The sequence below is a fragment of the Brachyistius frenatus genome, unplaced genomic scaffold, assembly GCF_029030835.1.
Source record: "Brachyistius frenatus isolate BFR_SWC_R1_liver_20210118 unplaced genomic scaffold, ASM2903083v1 Contig_20, whole genome shotgun sequence".
NCBI classification, from domain to species: domain Eukaryota; kingdom Metazoa; phylum Chordata; class Actinopteri; family Embiotocidae; genus Brachyistius; species Brachyistius frenatus.
The window spans coordinates 5079324-5096548 of NW_027210619.1; the positions used below are offsets into that span (position 1 = coordinate 5079324).

The 17225-nt window shown below is 41.1% G+C and overlaps 1 protein-coding gene across 1 annotated transcript in view; it reads left to right on the top strand.

Moving 5' to 3' along the window:
* LOC138619589 (dynein axonemal heavy chain 11) overlaps positions 1-16710 on the top strand; it is a 38092-nt gene extending 21382 nt beyond the window's left edge. Inside the window, exons 56-82 of the mRNA XM_069696186.1 lie at positions 1479-1712; positions 1871-2017; positions 2136-2249; positions 2343-2486; positions 3342-3524; positions 3652-3753; positions 3836-3970; positions 5290-5463; positions 5625-5860; positions 5962-6084; positions 8337-8541; positions 8680-8844; positions 9042-9182; positions 9455-9625; positions 10053-10175; positions 10310-10503; positions 10582-10730; positions 10823-10950; positions 11324-11551; positions 11673-11864; positions 12983-13111; positions 13724-13966; positions 14048-14230; positions 14300-14415; positions 14592-14704; positions 14782-14922; positions 15065-16710. Coding sequence (XP_069552287.1) covers positions 1479-1712; positions 1871-2017; positions 2136-2249; positions 2343-2486; positions 3342-3524; positions 3652-3753; positions 3836-3970; positions 5290-5463; positions 5625-5860; positions 5962-6084; positions 8337-8541; positions 8680-8844; positions 9042-9182; positions 9455-9625; positions 10053-10175; positions 10310-10503; positions 10582-10730; positions 10823-10950; positions 11324-11551; positions 11673-11864; positions 12983-13111; positions 13724-13966; positions 14048-14230; positions 14300-14415; positions 14592-14704; positions 14782-14922; positions 15065-15312 — 4461 coding nt within the window. The 3' untranslated portion in view covers positions 15313-16710. The remainder of the gene's footprint in view (positions 1-1478; positions 1713-1870; positions 2018-2135; positions 2250-2342; positions 2487-3341; positions 3525-3651; positions 3754-3835; positions 3971-5289; positions 5464-5624; positions 5861-5961; positions 6085-8336; positions 8542-8679; positions 8845-9041; positions 9183-9454; positions 9626-10052; positions 10176-10309; positions 10504-10581; positions 10731-10822; positions 10951-11323; positions 11552-11672; positions 11865-12982; positions 13112-13723; positions 13967-14047; positions 14231-14299; positions 14416-14591; positions 14705-14781; positions 14923-15064) is intronic.
* The last annotated feature ends 515 nt before the right edge of the window (positions 16711-17225 follow it).

Here is a 17225-nt window from a genome sequence, read left to right on the forward strand (position 1 = left end):
TTTGATTTTTGTTTTTTTTGTTTTTTTTGTCTCCCTTCTTTTCACTGTGCTTGTCTGAACTTTGCAATATTACTGAAAATAAAAGAAGTGGTGCAATATTTTGTCTAGATTTGTCATGTACCCCAATATTGCAGACTGGGTTAGACTTTAATGAACACCTTCTAATTATTGCAGTGCAGCTGGATTAACTTTTCCATAGATCCTTCATCATTAGTTCTCTACTGAGGTACTGACAAATTGCTGAACACATGCCTGGAGACTCAGAGTGAGTGCAGGCATATCATTGTTTTCCATCATAGCGGTGGAACGATCACAACCCAGAATCATTTATGTTAATGAGAGAAGAGTGATTAAGCACATAACGACCCTCTAAGGTGGCACAGCTGTCACAACCAGGAAGTATCATCACATATGTGAACATGCGCCAGACTACTCCTTTCCACTGTTTGTGTGTGTGTACATCTGTCCATGTGTGGATGTTCATGCGCAGAAAAACATTCTTTATTGTATTAGTAGCTGTAGTGCTTAGAAGTTGTGGTATTATTAAAGTATCAGTGCTAAGCAATAGTAATTACAGCATCTAATATCAGGTAGAAGGTGGAGATGAGTAATGGTTGTAGCTGCAGCTTCAGATTGGTGTTCAAGCATGGAGGTAGTAATAAAGTGGTGCTAATAGAAAGGTACACAGAAATAAATAATAAAGTTTTGTGGGCGCAAAAGATTTAACAAAAACTTGAAAAGTTGAAACAAAAGAATATATAAGACATTATATGTAAAGTCATTAATGATTGTTTATCTTCTTAAAGAGGCAGGAGTACAAGAAATGAAGTGATCATTTATTTAAAGTTAGAAATGCACAAGCTGCTAATAGTCGTTACACAAGGCCAATCAATGAGCTTCCTTCGCATCTACACAGAGCACTGCATGCTTTGTCAAAATGCATTATGTCAGATCTTAATTAATAATGATTTTTTTTTTCCTACTGGCTCTATGATCATTAACAAAGGCTTTTTGTGAGTTATGGTCAGGTTTGATCCTTGTATTCTCTGCTCATTTGTTTTTGCTTTAATTGATCACTAACTATATGATTAATGAAGGCTGTGTGTCATTGTGCACCACATGATGAATACTTAGTTGGAAAGTGGTGCCACAGACGCTGTAGACAGTGTTTAGAAAGTTGGAGGACACCAGATATAATGTAAGCAGTGTGCATGTTTTACAAGCTGCACGTCAGTGGTCTAAACACATTATTTTCACAGAGGTTTCAAAGCATAATCACTTCTGCTGGCTGCACCTAAATTTCAGATTGAGTAAGTCAGGGCCAGCCAAGTAAGATGGCAAAACTTGTAGATGAATTCAAAATTTATGAAGATAATATTTCAGTTCCCATCAGGTTGGGGATGTTAAACTCCACTCAATCCAGCTCGCCCTGTCCCCCCCCCATCCCCCCCTCCACCCATGTCTGCTTATTTTTACAGCCTGCCGTCCAGGAATCCATCAGTCTTTTCATGGCCCACGTTCACACCAGTGTCAACCAGGCAAGTGAAAAATACCAGCGCAATGAGAAGAGGTACAATTACACCACCCCCAAGAGCTTTCTCCAGCAAATCACCCTGTACAGAAACCTTCTGGAGAGGAGCCGGGCTCAGCTTCAGCACAAGATGAGCCGGCTTGACAGTGGCCTTCAAAAACTCCAAACCACTGCTGCTCAGGTAAACGTCTTTATTCTTTACTGAAGGGCAGTAATATCAGGGCTTAAAGAACAAGGCTGACAAAGGCAAATTAGAAATAGTATTTGTGTTTGAGTTGTGGGCTTTTCTGTGACATTACTTATTAAAACATGTGTAATGATGTTTTTTTTCTGTTTCAGGTTGACGATCTAAAAGCCAAACTGGCATCCCAAGAAGCCGAGCTGACCTTTAAAAACCAGAATAGCGAAGCTCTAATTACAAAGATTGGACTGCAGACTGAGAGGGTTAGCAACAAGAGAGAGGCTGCGGACATTGAGGCACAAAAGGTGAGATATTCCATCACATACTGGTTTTCACATGCTTTTTGGCATCACACTCTACATACCACAACATATCACACAACATATCACGTATGTACTGTACGGTTGCTATGTTATTTTACAGGTTGCTGCCATCCAGGCAGAAATTGCTGTCAAACAGAAGGACTGTAAAAATGACCTAGCTAAGGCAGAGCCGTCACTGACAGCAGCCACAGCAGCACTGGACACACTCAACAAGGTGGTTAATTTTATCTGACTAGACAAAATGCCCCCCAAATCTACCGTCATTCAAATTATATGATTATATGATGTTATGTAATCTTTTTTTTAGATGAATCTTACTGAGCTGAAGGCCTTTCCAAACCCTCCATCAGCAGTAATCAATGTAGCAGCAGCTGTGATGGTCCTGCTGGCTCCCCGTGGTCGAGTGCCTAAGGATCGGAGCTGGAAGGCGGCACGAGCCTTCATGGGCAAGGTTAAGCTGTCATCATGTCAATCACATCTGCCTGATTAATGTCGATCTAATTTGTGAGTGGGCCTTGACCCTGGCCCTGCTCAACATCCCTCCAATGCTCACATCACAGCTGGATGGCTCTATGAATATGCTCGCTCACTGGTGGAGCAAGTGTGCCGACCTGCTTCTCTTCCTCTTGCTGTTAATGCAACTGTGGCTGTAAAAAGATGCCTTTGGATTTTAAAAAGCCTTTTGAATTTTGCATGGAATGAGTATCAAGTCCTTCTTTTCCAAAAAGTAGATTGTAATATTTATTGACTGATTGATTGGATTAATTTAACGAGTTAAATTACATATGCTCGTAAGGCCTGCCACTGACACACGATTAAAGGACCGCGTAAAGCTAAAAAGTTGAATTTCCCTGTTGTCCTAAGCAGTAAGTGGGTCCAGGTGGGTAATAGGCAAAACAAAAGCAAAAGCCTCTGACTTTCAATGGGAAAAATTACTATAATGACTTTAAAAATATATATCTTTTGGAAACTTAGAAATATTTTATAGTACATTGCGAATAATACGTTATCATACAATTATACATTGTTAGACCTTGCATTCTCACTATGACTACACAAAGACTGTGAGTTATCTTCTGCTATCGCTGGAATCACAGTATTGAACTTTCACCAATTCCTGTCATGAAATTCACATAAAAGAGATTATATAATTCATGTGGCATGTCATGGTAAATGATATTAAATTGTAATCAGTATTGTATGTCTCTTTTGTAAACATAGTGTCAAGTGATATTAAAGTCCTATCAGCTCAGAATGCAGGTGCAGGTACTAATATCTCGCCTGTTTTTGTCTTTATGTCCGTCAGGTGGATGATTTCCTGCAGGCCCTGGTGTCATATGATAAGGAGCACATCCATGAGTCCTGTCTGACTGTGGTAAAACAAGAATATCTGAAAAACCCAGACTTCCACCCTGATCTAGTGTGGACCAAATCTACAGCTGCAGCTGGTCTTTGTGCCTGGACTATTAATATTGTCAGATACTACGAGGTCAGGATTTGTCTTCAAATAAGTTTTAATCACAATACATTTAAACACATTTTCTTATGTTTTCTGCAAGAGGCTTTGTCCTTCATTGTAGAGCTTTTTTCATAAAGAATGCTTTATTTTTGTGCAGATTTATTGCGAGGTCATTCCCAAACGGCATGCATTATCCCAAGCTAATGCAGAGCTAGAAACAGCGACAGCCAAACTGTTGGCAGTTCAAAAGAAATTGGCGGTGAGTGCATCGTGGTTTATACACTGACTAAAGTCACTCAGTCTAAAGGGGTCTAATGTCTTCCTTTGTTTTCTTTCTCCAGGATCTTGATGCCAGCCTCCAGAGCCTAACAGCACAGTTTGAAAAGGCTACAGCTGAGAAAATCAGTTGTCAGGAGGAGGTGACTGGTACCACCCAGACCATTGAGCTGGCCAACCGACTAGTCAAGGGCTTGGTGGTAAAGAAGGAGAGATAGAGGAGTTTGGTGGTGTCATTGGGGCGGACCTGGCATAACATTAACTGTCAATTTGCTGGGGGCATGCATGGAGAGGTGCTGGTGTATCGAACTGCATCAGTAATCTGGACTCAAAGTTGTGATGTCCTGGCAGGATAGGTTGACAGTTGTGAGAACAGATCAGGCAAAGGGATATTTTACAGCCTGGCCCAGCAGCATACTGGGGACTTGTGAGACAGGTAGAGAGGGCTGGACCACAGAAAACGCATGGCTGAACTGGACAACTGGCAGGCTGAGCAGTTTCCAAATTGAGAAAAGAAGAGAGATGGCAAGAAGGCTACACTAACACTGCCCTCTGTCTATGCTGTTGACAGTTTGTGTGTGAACTGAATTAGTTTCTATTTCCCGTATACATCTACACATGTGTGGGCATTTCTGCGTTCCAGTTTGACCGAGGAGTAAAAATAATTAATTCTAAAGAATCTCTTGCCAAAATTGATAAATTGAAAAGGATAAATTATAGAATATGAAAATATGGAGTATTTAAACATTAAATATTTCTGTAATTAGTTAAATATTATGTTCAACTCTTTTGCGTTCCATTGCATGCCTGTTATGGGCATGTCTTTATCTTTATGGATGCTAATATGAAATAAAAGATGGTCATTTCAATGGCCATTTTGCAAGTTCGACTTTCTTATTCCAGAAAATAAATGTGGTTTGCATGGAACAGCTTGGCTTTTAAGCATATCAAGATAAATGTTTTGTCTTTATGGCATTGACCTGGAAGCAATAGTGTACAGACTAATAAATCAGGCCGTCTATATTTAATCATTAACTTACCTCAAAGCCTCAACAGCTGTTGGAAATTAACAGTGTCTCACCCCAGACTGAGTGATATTACAGGCAATCCATAATACATTAGAGAAAATTATAGTGATTTTTAACTGTCTGAGAATTTATTATGTGACATATTCCAGATCCACAGCCCCTTGTAAGAAAATGCCATGCATGATTTATTGTTGTAGGCTGTCACAGTCATAGTATTGAAGGTTTAAATGAATGCTAAATTGATGCTGAATGAATCTACAGCCAAACTTCCACAGCTATTGTGAGGGAATTGCAATTGTATGCTTTACTGCTTTCTCAGTTTGTACAATAAATAGAGTGGGAAGTTAGCAAATGTTAACATTTGCCTGAAGCACAGATTCATTAGTTATTGGTTTAAATGGTCTTCAGGTGAACTAGAAGCAATTTTTGTAATTTTGTCATGTTCTGTGTATTTTAAGATGGTGTTGAAGCCTGGTCTTTGTGTTTCGCAGTCAGAAAAGGAGCGCTGGTCTCAGGAGGTTGTCCAGTATGAAAAGCAGCAGAAAACCCTGTGCGGTGATGTCCTCCTCACGTCAGCATTTGTCTCTTACATGGGTTATTTAACCAGCCAATATCGTGTGGAGCTTTTTAACAATGCATGGATTCCTTTTCTTCAGTCTCAGAAGGTCAGTTTTGCAACAGAAATTGTTTTGTTTAGACTTGAGAGGTTTTTTTTAGAGAGAAAAATCTTTCCCTCTACAAACATACACAGCAGAGTCTGTGAACTGGAGTGCACTCCTACCGGTGCTCCAATTACAGTGACCTCATTCCTCCGTGTCTGTTCCAGGTCTCTGTACCCCTGACAGACGGCCTGGATCCAATCCTCATGCTTACAGATGATGCCACTGTGGCTGCCTGGCATAACCAGGGCTTGCCAAATGATAGGATGTCCACTGAAAACGCTGCCATCCTGACCACCAGTGAGCGTTGGCCACTCATCATCGACCCACAGCAGCAGGGCATCAAGTGGATCCGAAACCAACATGGGTCAGAGCTGAGGGTGGTGCGGCTGGGGCAGAAAGGGTGAGAGGGGTCAAACTTTGTCAGTCTGCAACTGCAGTGTCTTTTTTTAATATCAGAGCATGCCCAGCCACGTTTGTTTTTCTCTTTCCTTTTTTGTCCAGGTATCTAGTGGTGATTGAACAAGCTCTCGTCTGTGGTGAAACAGTCCTGATAGAGAATCTGCCAGAAAAGATAGACCCAGTCCTGGAACCTCTGCTAGGCAGAAAAACTATTAGAAGAGGAAGGTTGGTATGGAAATGACAACATTACATTTATGTTTTTGGACTTGGAAAGTTATGTCTAAAAATGCATATATGAAGCATCTAACCAGCTCACCAACAGTAAATACTGTGTTTTGTAGAACCTACTTACTGTAGCATGGGGTTGTTGCACACCAAATGCAATTTAAATCAGTGTAAGGCTTTTATATCCCCGTTCATACACAAGTCAATATGCCCCCCAACTTGTCTCAATGTGTCTGTGGTGGGAGACAATAGGAGCAGATTTGCCAGATGGTTGAATCTCACTGAGCTTTGAAACACCAGTAAGACATGACTGAATGCATTATTATTGCCCACTCTTTAGATTATAAATGAATTTGCGGCACGTGCTCTGAATCCCTGAGGCCAACATATTGATTGGCCCCTCAAGACGGGTGATAGATGTATATTTGTGTGTTCATATTCTTGAGGTGTGATGAATATTGAACAGCTGAGCCTCAGTGTAAAAGCTGAATTGAGAACAGTCATGGTTATGTATAAGGACTCCTGTCTGCCGCAGAAAGCTGGCATGTAACAAGCTGAATTCAGTGGTCCTCCATCATTATGGAAGACTCAATTCATCCTCAATAATTTCAAAACACTGATAGGTGACTTGCTGGTGTTTGTCTGCATTACTTCAGAGTGAAATTAGGCCTCACACTAAAAAAAACTTGTCGCACCTAGATATGTTTAGTAGTGATCGGATCATGTCTAGATAGTGGGTTATCTCGCTGGGTGTGCCATTCACTTATGATTAAGCCTTTTGTTAGCTATTATTACGTCACACATGTCATCCACTCTGGCAATTGTTTGAAACTACTTTTGTAAATCTCTGATTTTCAAACAGGACTACTGCTGCTGCAGAGTGTAATCCACCTCACAAATATAGCAGTGCTACCAAAATAGCTGCTCTGTAAATACCTCGGATACCAATTACCCTAAAATAAAATTCCATAAAGTGGACAACCAACAGCAGAATAAAAAGAAAATACCACATATTGACATTCTGCTTTGATTTCCTCCTCAGAAATGTTCACATCTTTCTTGCTCTGATGTATGTATGACCATGAATATTGAGTATCTGGGTGCATGTTCATCGAGCTCCTTTTGAAGTCCTGTCTGTCCAGACGTAACAATTTATCATAGTAAATCTGATTATAAGTTTATCCCTTGTAGATGACCCACACACTTGTTTCTGTCGATGATTAATACAACCTGCAGGGGCAGCCATGATGGATCTGGTAGGGCTCCACAGCTGAAGTTCATTAATAATTGGAATGTTGTAGAGTGTGAAGTAATGAATACTAATTATTCCTTTCATGGCTGACGGAAGACTACAAGCCAATCCATCAGCAAGGACTTTAATTTGGTGGAGTAATGGTTCTATCAATAGTACATTAATTCTGGCTTGTGAAGATATAGAGTTGAATCAGACCCAGGCCATGAGGAACCTGTGCCATAAAAATTGGGGTCTTGCCTGACATCCAAAGGGTAATTAGAGATAAATGAAAAGCCACCAGGTTCGTCAAGCCAGTGCTAATTTAATTGAAATGCAGGAACAGATAAATATTGGCCGGTGCGGTGATAATCCTTCATATTTATTCAAGAATATGTATCTACTGTATAAGTGACATTTGGAGCCAGACTAAGGTTGCAGTGCATGAAAGTGTGAGGTTGAGCTCAGATACATTAGGGCAAAAATAACTTTCTGGATACAAACGGTTTGCAGTGCCACAGTTCAGATCATTCTCATCATCATCATCATCATGATTTTGAAATCAGCTGCACTGTCCTTTACATTTTTAATCACGTAACCCTCCTTCATTTTTCACTTCACTTCACTTCACTTAAGGTGCAGGTGAGAAGACAAAACCTGCCAGGGAAGATTGAACTTGCCCACTGTATTGGTGGTTTGATTGTTATTATTGTTGGGCAGAAACAAACAAATATGGTTTCAACAAAGTGATGTATAATTTGTTAACAATAACTCCGAACACAAAAGTTCACTCTCGAAAGTTTTTTTTGGAATCAGTTATTGCCAACTGCAGCAAAAATGTTGACTTTTTCTCCACTAGTTTGAAAGTACACTTCCTCCTCTATAACAGCTATATATCAATATCAGATCAGGTACTTTTCTGTCATTTTTCTTTATTGAATATAACAACACAGTCGTTAAGTCATCAATTACCTTCAACAATTTAAAAAAAAATAAAAAAATGTGCCCTCCTGTTATCCAGGTACATTGTGATTGGGGGCAAGGAGTTTGAATACAACAGTAACTTTCAACTCATTCTTCACACCAAGTTGGCCAATCCACATTTCCCTCCTGAGCTCCAGGCCCAGACCACCCTCATCAACTTCACAGTGACTCCTGTGGGCCTGGAGGAGCAGCTGCTGGGACAGGTCGTGTCCAGGGAGAGGCCTGACCTCGAGGCCCTAAAGGTAAATCCATACATATATTGTCAAAGTTGCAGACTGGTAGATGGACAGTAAAAGCATTTTGTCTACATTAAGACCTCGGTCACAATACCACAGAGAGAAGTCCACAAATCTGTATTGTTCTGTGTATATTTCTGAAAGATGCAGCTGACCGCGCAGCAGAACCACTTCAAGATTGAGCTGAAGAGATTTGAAGATGACCTGCTGAGTCGCCTCTCTGCAGCCAACGGTGATTTCTTGGGTGACATCTCCCTGGTGGAGCAACTTGAGAACACCAAGACTACGGCCGCTCACATTCAGCACAAGGTGAGGCTATCGCACCAAAAGGGTCCTGTGTTTAGTTTTTTTTGTCACTCTGGTCTTTTTGAATGTCACACAACAGCCAGCGCCTCATTTGATTGCATTAGCTGTAAATGACGCGTAGTTAGGAATATGTGTAATGAGAGGCTTTTAGAGCATGGCTGAGAGCCTAATAGCTCATTTTGTGCAATTGGAACACACAGGTGGTGGAGGCCAGAGAGAACGAGACAAAGATCAACGAGGCTCGAGAACTTTACCGCCCCGCAGCTGAGAGAGCATCACTCCTCTTCTTCATCGTCAATGGCCTCAGCAAGATTAACCCCATGTACCAGTTTTCTCTCCAGGTGAAACCTTTAACCCTGAAATGCTCTCAGGGGGCAGTATATCAAACAATGCTCGGATTTGACTTTAACCAGTTTTCTGTTGGATTTAAAAAAAAAAAAAATTTTTTTAAAAATCAATCCTTTTTGTAATTGTTTCTCTTTTAGGCACATCTGTCCATACACCACATATTGTTTATTTTTTTTTTGTTTTATTTTTTTGTCTGTCAGTGCAGTTCAACCGGCTATGCATGTTTACCTCATCGGAGTGTCTTCTTTTTTTTTTTGTATTCCAGACCTTTAACTCGGTGTTTAACAAAGCAATGGAGCACGCGGAATGGGATGAGGATGTAAGGACCAGAGTGCACACCCTCACTGAGGCCATCACCTATTCTGTATTCCTGTACACCAGCCAGGGCCTGTTTGAGAGAGACAAGTTAACCTTCTTGTCACATACTGCCTTCCAGGTGAGGGACTCTAGACCGCCTCAAAGGTGGGGCCTGCTGTCATCCTCATCAATCAAAGTACTTTTCTGCCCCCACATTAACTTCAATTAAAAGCAGTCAGCAATACCATACGCTGCTATTGATTACCTCTCACACCTTGCTCCATGGCTGCTGTTCAGACAGTTGGTTCTGACAAGGGGGTTGGTTCTGATGGCATAATGCAATTATCCGTCATTGTGCCAACTGTTTACATCTTAAAAATTGTGCTACTTTGAAGGCTGTCCTTCATGTGGCCATTTCACATTCAGAGGCACTTTTTCAACCCTCGTTAAGTTTACCCAGTTCCTTCGACAGAGTTTTCTTGCAGTCTTACGGTGTTGCGGAAGATATTGAAAAGAGATCAATACCACATAGATCATTACAAACTGCTCTTGTTCCTTCCCCTCAGATTCTGTTCAAGCAGGGCCTGATTGATGCCCAGGAATTTGACTTCCTACTGCACTTCCCAGTGGAAGCTAATAAAGTTAGTCCAGTGTCCTTCCTCTCTCCTCATGCCTGGGGGGCCATCAAGGTACAGTACAGCCCATGAACATGTGATAAAACATGTGAAAGGGTAAAGATTTTGTTCTTGCTTGCAAACAGGTCATTACTACATTTACTATTCTACTGTTAAGTGAAGTTACTACGCCTATTATTTTGTTATAGACAATTTCTACATTGGAGCACTTCAGTGGACTCGAAAGAGACATTGAAAGCTCACCGAAACGCTGGAGGAAGATTGTTGAGTCCAGTTGTCCTGAAAAGGAAAGGCTTCCCCAGGACTGGAAGAATAAGAACGCCCTCCAGAAGCTCATTATCCTGAGAGCACTCCGCCCTGATAGGATAACCTACACACTGAGGTAAGTAGATAGATAAAGTATGTTTCTATTTTGCAACTACTGTACGTCACTAAGCTTTCTGACAATATTTCCTCACAGGAAATTTGTGGAGGAAAGTATGGGAACCAAATATGTGGAGACTGCCCGGTTGGAATTTGAAAAGTTGTATGAGGATAGTGGTCCCTCAACCCCGGTGTTCTTCATCCTCTCATCTGGAGTGGATCCACTCAGAGACGTAGAGAAACTAGGTGGTACATGTATTGGTTTTTTTTTGCTTTTTTACTTACAAGTCCTGTATTATTTGACAGGTCTAAATGTTCTAAATGTTCTTTCTGTGCAGGTTTAAAACTGGGATTCTCCATTGACCAGAGCACTTTACACAATGTGTCCCTGGGACAGGGGCAGGAGGAAGTTGCTGAGAGGGTTCTCAGGAGTGCCTCTAAACAGGGACACTGGGTCATTTTACAGGTTGAGAATATTATTATTCACTAACTTGGTAACTGAAGTGACTTCAGGCTGCTCTTGTAGCCCGCCTGCAATGCACCTAATGATATTATCTCACCCCCCTGAGCAAGGGAAACAAACTCAATTTGGTTCAATAAAAGCCATAATTGGCTAGATAAGCTCCATAAATGGCTCCCTTAGGGAGAAGCCTGCAGCTAAGTGAAGATTTTCTTACTAATGCAGAACACGGATGGATCTTTTTTTCTTTTTTTTTTTAATGAATCTTCTATATAAAAACACAAACATGACTGTACTTGACAATACATGTATTCTATAAACCTATTGCATAATCTACATAAAACTTTGGTGTAATCTTTTTGATATATTTGTTGTTTAGAATGTGCACCTGGTGGCTCGCTGGCTGCCCTCTCTGGATGCTCTTCTGGAGACAGCAGCAGTGGACAGTCATCTCAGCTACAGGGTTTTCATCACGGGGGAACCAGCGCCGACTCCTCAGCAGCACGTCATTCCGAGAGGCATATTGGAGAATGCCATCAAGATCACTAATGAGCCACCCACTGGCATGAACGCCAGTTTGCATGCAGCCCTCAGCAACTTCAGTCAGGTTTGCTAAAAATTCAAAGATTTTTTTTTTTTTTTTTTTTTTAATATGCGTTACATTTCAGATCCAATACGTTTTAACTGTATTCACTGCAAACTGTATTTCTTACTTACTCTCCTTTCAGGACACTCTGGATATGTGCTCCAGAGAACAAGAGTTCAACTCCATGCTCTTCTCCCTCTGCTTCTTTCACGCCTGTGTTACAGAGCGCCGTAAATTTGGTCCACAAGGGTGGAACCACAACTACCCCTTCAGCGCAGGAGACCTCACCATCTCAGCCAATGTGTTGTACAACTACTTAGAGGCCAACACCAAAGTACTTTTATCACTATTATTTTTACTATTACAACAGTTTTTTGTCGCTACTTCTACATTTGTATTTATATTGTATTCCTACTTTTATTAATGTAAAAGAACGTTTAATTTGTTATTACATCTACCTACTTAGCTGTGCAAATTTATAATGATAAAGGTATTTGCTGTGGCATTATTGTCAGACAGGAATGTTGAATTACTGTGCACTGTCTCCAATTACTTATTGAAATCTTTTGTTCCACTGTTATCTGTGAAAAATGTTCATTCCCATCTTTTTTTTTTTTTTCTCCACATTTCTTCTCTTATAACTATGAACACGCGACCTATAATTTAGCTTTATTTCATGAAGACAAAAAACAACAAAAAAAATCCATTCTTGTGGTGCTGGTCCTCTCACAACTCCTAATGCATTTCTCTTAGAACTCCTATTACTCTGATCATAACCAATTATGTCTCCAAGGTTTTCTGCCCTCCAAAAACGAATGTCCTTCATTATGTTAACCAAACAGTAACCTGTATGTGCGTATACAGAGAATTCATTAGGAGGGCAATGAAGCGTTATCCTAAATGTAATTACATGCAGCCAGTGTGACAGTTCACAACGATACATAAGTGATCACTGCAATTAGAGCTGATGAAGGAAGCAATTTGCAAAACAATACAGGTACAAATGATTGTGAACCTACAGCTTTTGTAATTTGTTATGAATCACAGGTTCTTTTCTTCCTCCTTCACCCTCACGGATCATAATCTCCCGCTGAGGAGAAGACTCTTCTGTCATGCAGTAGATCAGTGTGTGTGTGTAAAGAAACATAATTTTGTTATATTTCCACACCGTTATCATTATTCAGAGAACGTACTGTGGTCTAAGTGATCTGTTGTTACTGCATAAAGTTTGAAAGGAGAAATGGAAAAAAGAAGGGGGAGAAAAAAAAAATCAATGATCAATGTCTTGTTGAACTGCAGATAAATATTTAAGAGACAATTCTGAAATCTTAATGACATCCTGGAAATCATTTTCACGATAACCTTTTAGCTTTTGTAGAGTTTAAGTGTCTCCTCAGGATTAAAAAAACCCCCCACAAATTTCTCTCTTTTGTAAGTCTAAGTCCTTTGTAGTCCATGCAGGTGCCTTGGGAGGACTTGTGTTACCTTTTTGGAGAGATCATGTACGGAGGACACATTACTGACGACTGGGACAGAAGACTGTGTAAGACGTATCTGCAAGAATTCATGCATCCAAAAATGGTAAGTCAGTTGAGATGTTTCCTTGAGAGGATAATCTGTTTACTTTTCATTGGCTTGTTGTGGTTAGTTACAATAAAACGTTTGCACTTCGAGTTAAGTCGAACAGGTTTATTAGTATAAGTATCAAGATTTAAAAGAAAATCTCTACTCATTCATTTGGTATACAGACTTTAATTGTGGTCATGTTCAATTTCTCAATGCCAGATAATAAAGGACATCTGCAAAGCTGTTTTGAATTTTGTTGTGTAGTTGTCAAGGTAAAGGGTGCCCTCTTGGGATGTAAAACTAAACTGCAGTTTGTCACTTGAAGTCATTGTGAGTTTCCCATTCTCTCATAGGTAATGTTATCTTCCTGTTCAGTGTATACATGACACACCACTACAGGCATTATTTGGTTTGTTTTATCGTGTTATTATTGCTATTTTTTTATGGTTAACATGTGTTTAAGATGATTTATCTGTTTCACTGTCACATGTACTGTTGTCCATTTGTATAGTATAAAATACACAGACTAACAATTGTCTTTAAGCTTTTGGTAAATCCTAATTGCATATTCAATATTTGAACTGTTATCATTTTTACGTCGTCGTATTTTCAAATTTGATTTCTTAGTTCGAAGCGGAGCTATTTCTGGGTCCGGGCTTCCCTGCTCCTCCATTCTTGGATTACATCGGTTACCACAGTTATATTGACGGACACCTCCCCTCGGAAAGCCCCGCTTTGTACGGTCTGCATCCAAACGCTGAGCTCGAGTGCCTCACTGTCACCTCGGACAACCTCTTAAAGACTCTGTTGGAACTGCAGCCACGGGACTCCTCCAGAGGAGAGGGGGCAGCTCCGAGCGCAGAGGAGAAGGTGTGGAGGCGGAAAGAATTATTCTGCTGAGGGTACGAGAACATACCTGTAACCCCTGACCGAGTTTACTGTATTTGTCAGGTCACGTCTACGATTGAAGACATCTTTGACAAGCTTCCTGAGGAGTACGACGTGGCAGAGATGATCGCAAAGACGACGGAGCGAAACCCGTATGCGTTAGTGTGCTTTCAGGAGTGTGAACGTATGAATCTTCTGCTCGCTGAAATAAGGAAGTCCCTGAATGAGCTGGATCTCGGCCTGAAGGTACAGTTTTCCTGTAAATGTGTACCGCAGACACATATCTGTGACTCATGAAGACGTGTCTGTTCACAGGGAGAACTCACCGTCTCCTCCAGCATGGAGACTCTGCAGTCAGCACTGTCCAATGAGTCTGTCCCAGTTTCCTGGGCCAGACTTGCTTCTCCCTCCACTAAAACACTGGCACAATGGTAACTTCTCAATCAGTCATAAGTTGTTGTTGTTGTTGTTTTTTTTTTTTTACTCAACGTGGCCTTTTAAAAAATTGATTATGTCTTCAAACATGAAGCCAATGTTGGTAGACAGATTATAAAGGTTTTAATTACTGATTTCCCTTGTTGTTGATTAAAGCTTATTGATTTTACAGGTTGAGTGATCTTATGTGCAGCTGTCATGAGCTTGATAGCTGGACTCAGGACTTTGTTCTACCTGCGGTTGTTTGGCTCCCGGGGCTCTTCAACCCGCAGTCCTTCCTCACTGGTGAGCCTCCGGTCTGTAAACAAGATGATTATTTTGATGACATGCACACCAGTAACATGCCGAGTCGTGTTTTACAGCTGTGCTGCAGAGCGTTGCGCACAGAAATCAGTTGCCCCTGGACAAGATGGCTCTGAGTGTGGATGTAACGAAGAAGATTAAAGAGGACTTTGGACATCCGCCACGGGAGGGAGCCTACATCCACGGACTCTTCATGGAAGGTCAGAATGAATTGACCCCACAATCCCTCCGACAAATCCTGCCGCACCGAATTCAGTTTGCTACCCAAGTCTCGGTAAAATCATCATCTCTGTAAACGTAACCAGTCAAACCCACAGCGCAACATGTCCCGTGTCCTTTCAGGAGCACGTTGGGACACTCAGTCCGGGGTCATCTCCGAGGCGGTCCTGAGAGATCTGACCCCGGCCATGCCGGTGCTGTATGTCAGAGCTGTGCCTGCAGAGGAGCAGGAGCTCAGGAATACGTTCGAGTGCCCAGTGTACCGCACCAAGCAGCGGGGACCCACATATGTTTGGGCCCTCCGCCTCAAAACCAAACAGCCTCCCGCCCGGTGGATTGCAGCTGGAGTTGCGTTGCTGCTGTCTGTGTGAGTCGTCATGGAACTGGCAGTCAGGCGTTTCATAATATCTACAATTTACAGTGTTAAAAACTGTATTTTTTTATTATTATTTTTTAAACAATATAGGCTCATGTTATTCAATAATAATAGTTCAAAATGTAATTGCTAGACAGAATAATATACCTTAATAATATTTCTATTATTGTTTCCATTTAGTTTGCAGGTGTCAATTTAATAATAAATAGAGATCCGTGTTTAGCCAGCGTTGAACCTGTTGTGTCTGTGTCCGACACTGTTGAACCTCTCCCTGGAGTCTGGCGGTGATTTGTTGGGAGCTTATGTCTCCATTTTAGACCATGTAATTCTGGATAGGGAGCATATTTTATTGGAAGGTCAAGATTAAAAAAGCTCTCCGGCTGCCCTCGACTAACTGAATGATACACAATGCTGTCTGGAGGGTTCCCAGACAGAATTCCCAGGAGATGATGTGCATGGCTGCTATTGACTTTTAAATGAGGTGCATTTGACATTGACCTTTTGTACGGCAGAGGCAGAATACTAACAGACTAGTGTAATTCATTCAGCCGAGCCTGTTGGAAAAACCTATTCAAAGACACCGATAGCTTTGTATGAAAAAGCAACACATTAGATTACTCATCCTTTATCTGTCCCCGCTCTCTGTTAGCATCTGATGAACTTGGTTTGAAGCAAAATAAAACCTTTAACTTTTGAATGAGTGTAAAGAAACGGGGATCTTATCTAAAATGTTATCTCTTTATCTGACTTGATTGAGGTTTATTGAAAACGGAGAGGATTCTCAGATTAAAGTTTGACTGCGATTAAAAAAAAAAAAAATACAAAAAAAAAAATACAAACTGAGCGAGCTGTGGGTACGATGATTCGCAAGATATGATACGATTATACATTGGGAGCTCCAAAGTCAAGGCTAAGATCATGTAGCTCGGTAGCCTACTACACTGAGGAACATATTATTTTAAGTGCGGAAGGAATTTTAAGGTGCCAACAGGAGAGAAAACTACTGACCAAATTCAACAAAATTAAGGCTGCATTCATTGTTCTATTTTTATTTTTAATTTTTTAATTTTTTTCAGAAAACAGACTGTCAGAGTAGGAGCTCTATGATATTAAAAATGCTCGGGGGGGGGGGACAAGACAGGTGCCATATTATCTGCCAGAATAAACAAATGGCATTATGATGTACAAATTACAGACACTGAAATCACACTGGTGTTTTTTGTTTTGTTTTTGTTAGTAGGGTTCAAATCAGCACGCTTATCTTCTCGAATAAGATTTTGCTCAATGCTAATGACTGTTATGTTGCTCTTAATTTCTCCCTGCAGCCAAAGTGGCTGCAGACAGACAAATTGAGGACTGAGGATTGATTCTGTGTATTGTATCACTCGGGCGGAGGAGGAGGGTGGGTGGGAGGGGTGGGGGGTGGGGGGGGGGTGAAGATCTAGTCTTCCTGCAGTTTCTCTTCATCTGCCCTCTCTTCCTCTCATTAGCACGCCACAGCAGCTAGCCAGTCATTTGGTGACGGGGAAATGATACAGTGCTGGCTGCGTTTTGGAGGGAAATGGCAGGGTACGGGGCCCGGCTCAGCAGGGGGTCGTGCCACAGATAGTCATGTTAAAGGCCGAGCAGGACGCCTGGTTAAAGTCAGCAAGGGCATCTGGGTCACACCTCCTCTCACAGCGCCAAAAGAAAACACCTGTGATCTGTGGATTTTTTTTGTCCAAAATACCAACAACAACAACAACAACAACAAAAGATGTAAGAACTTAGCTTGGTTTACTGCAATATAATACATTATTTCATAATAAATTCATTTAAAATATGACCTAAATCAGTGGACAGTTTTAGTGTTTACAACCACAGACTTCAATTACTTATGAACCCACAAGGGGGCGGTATGACAAAAAA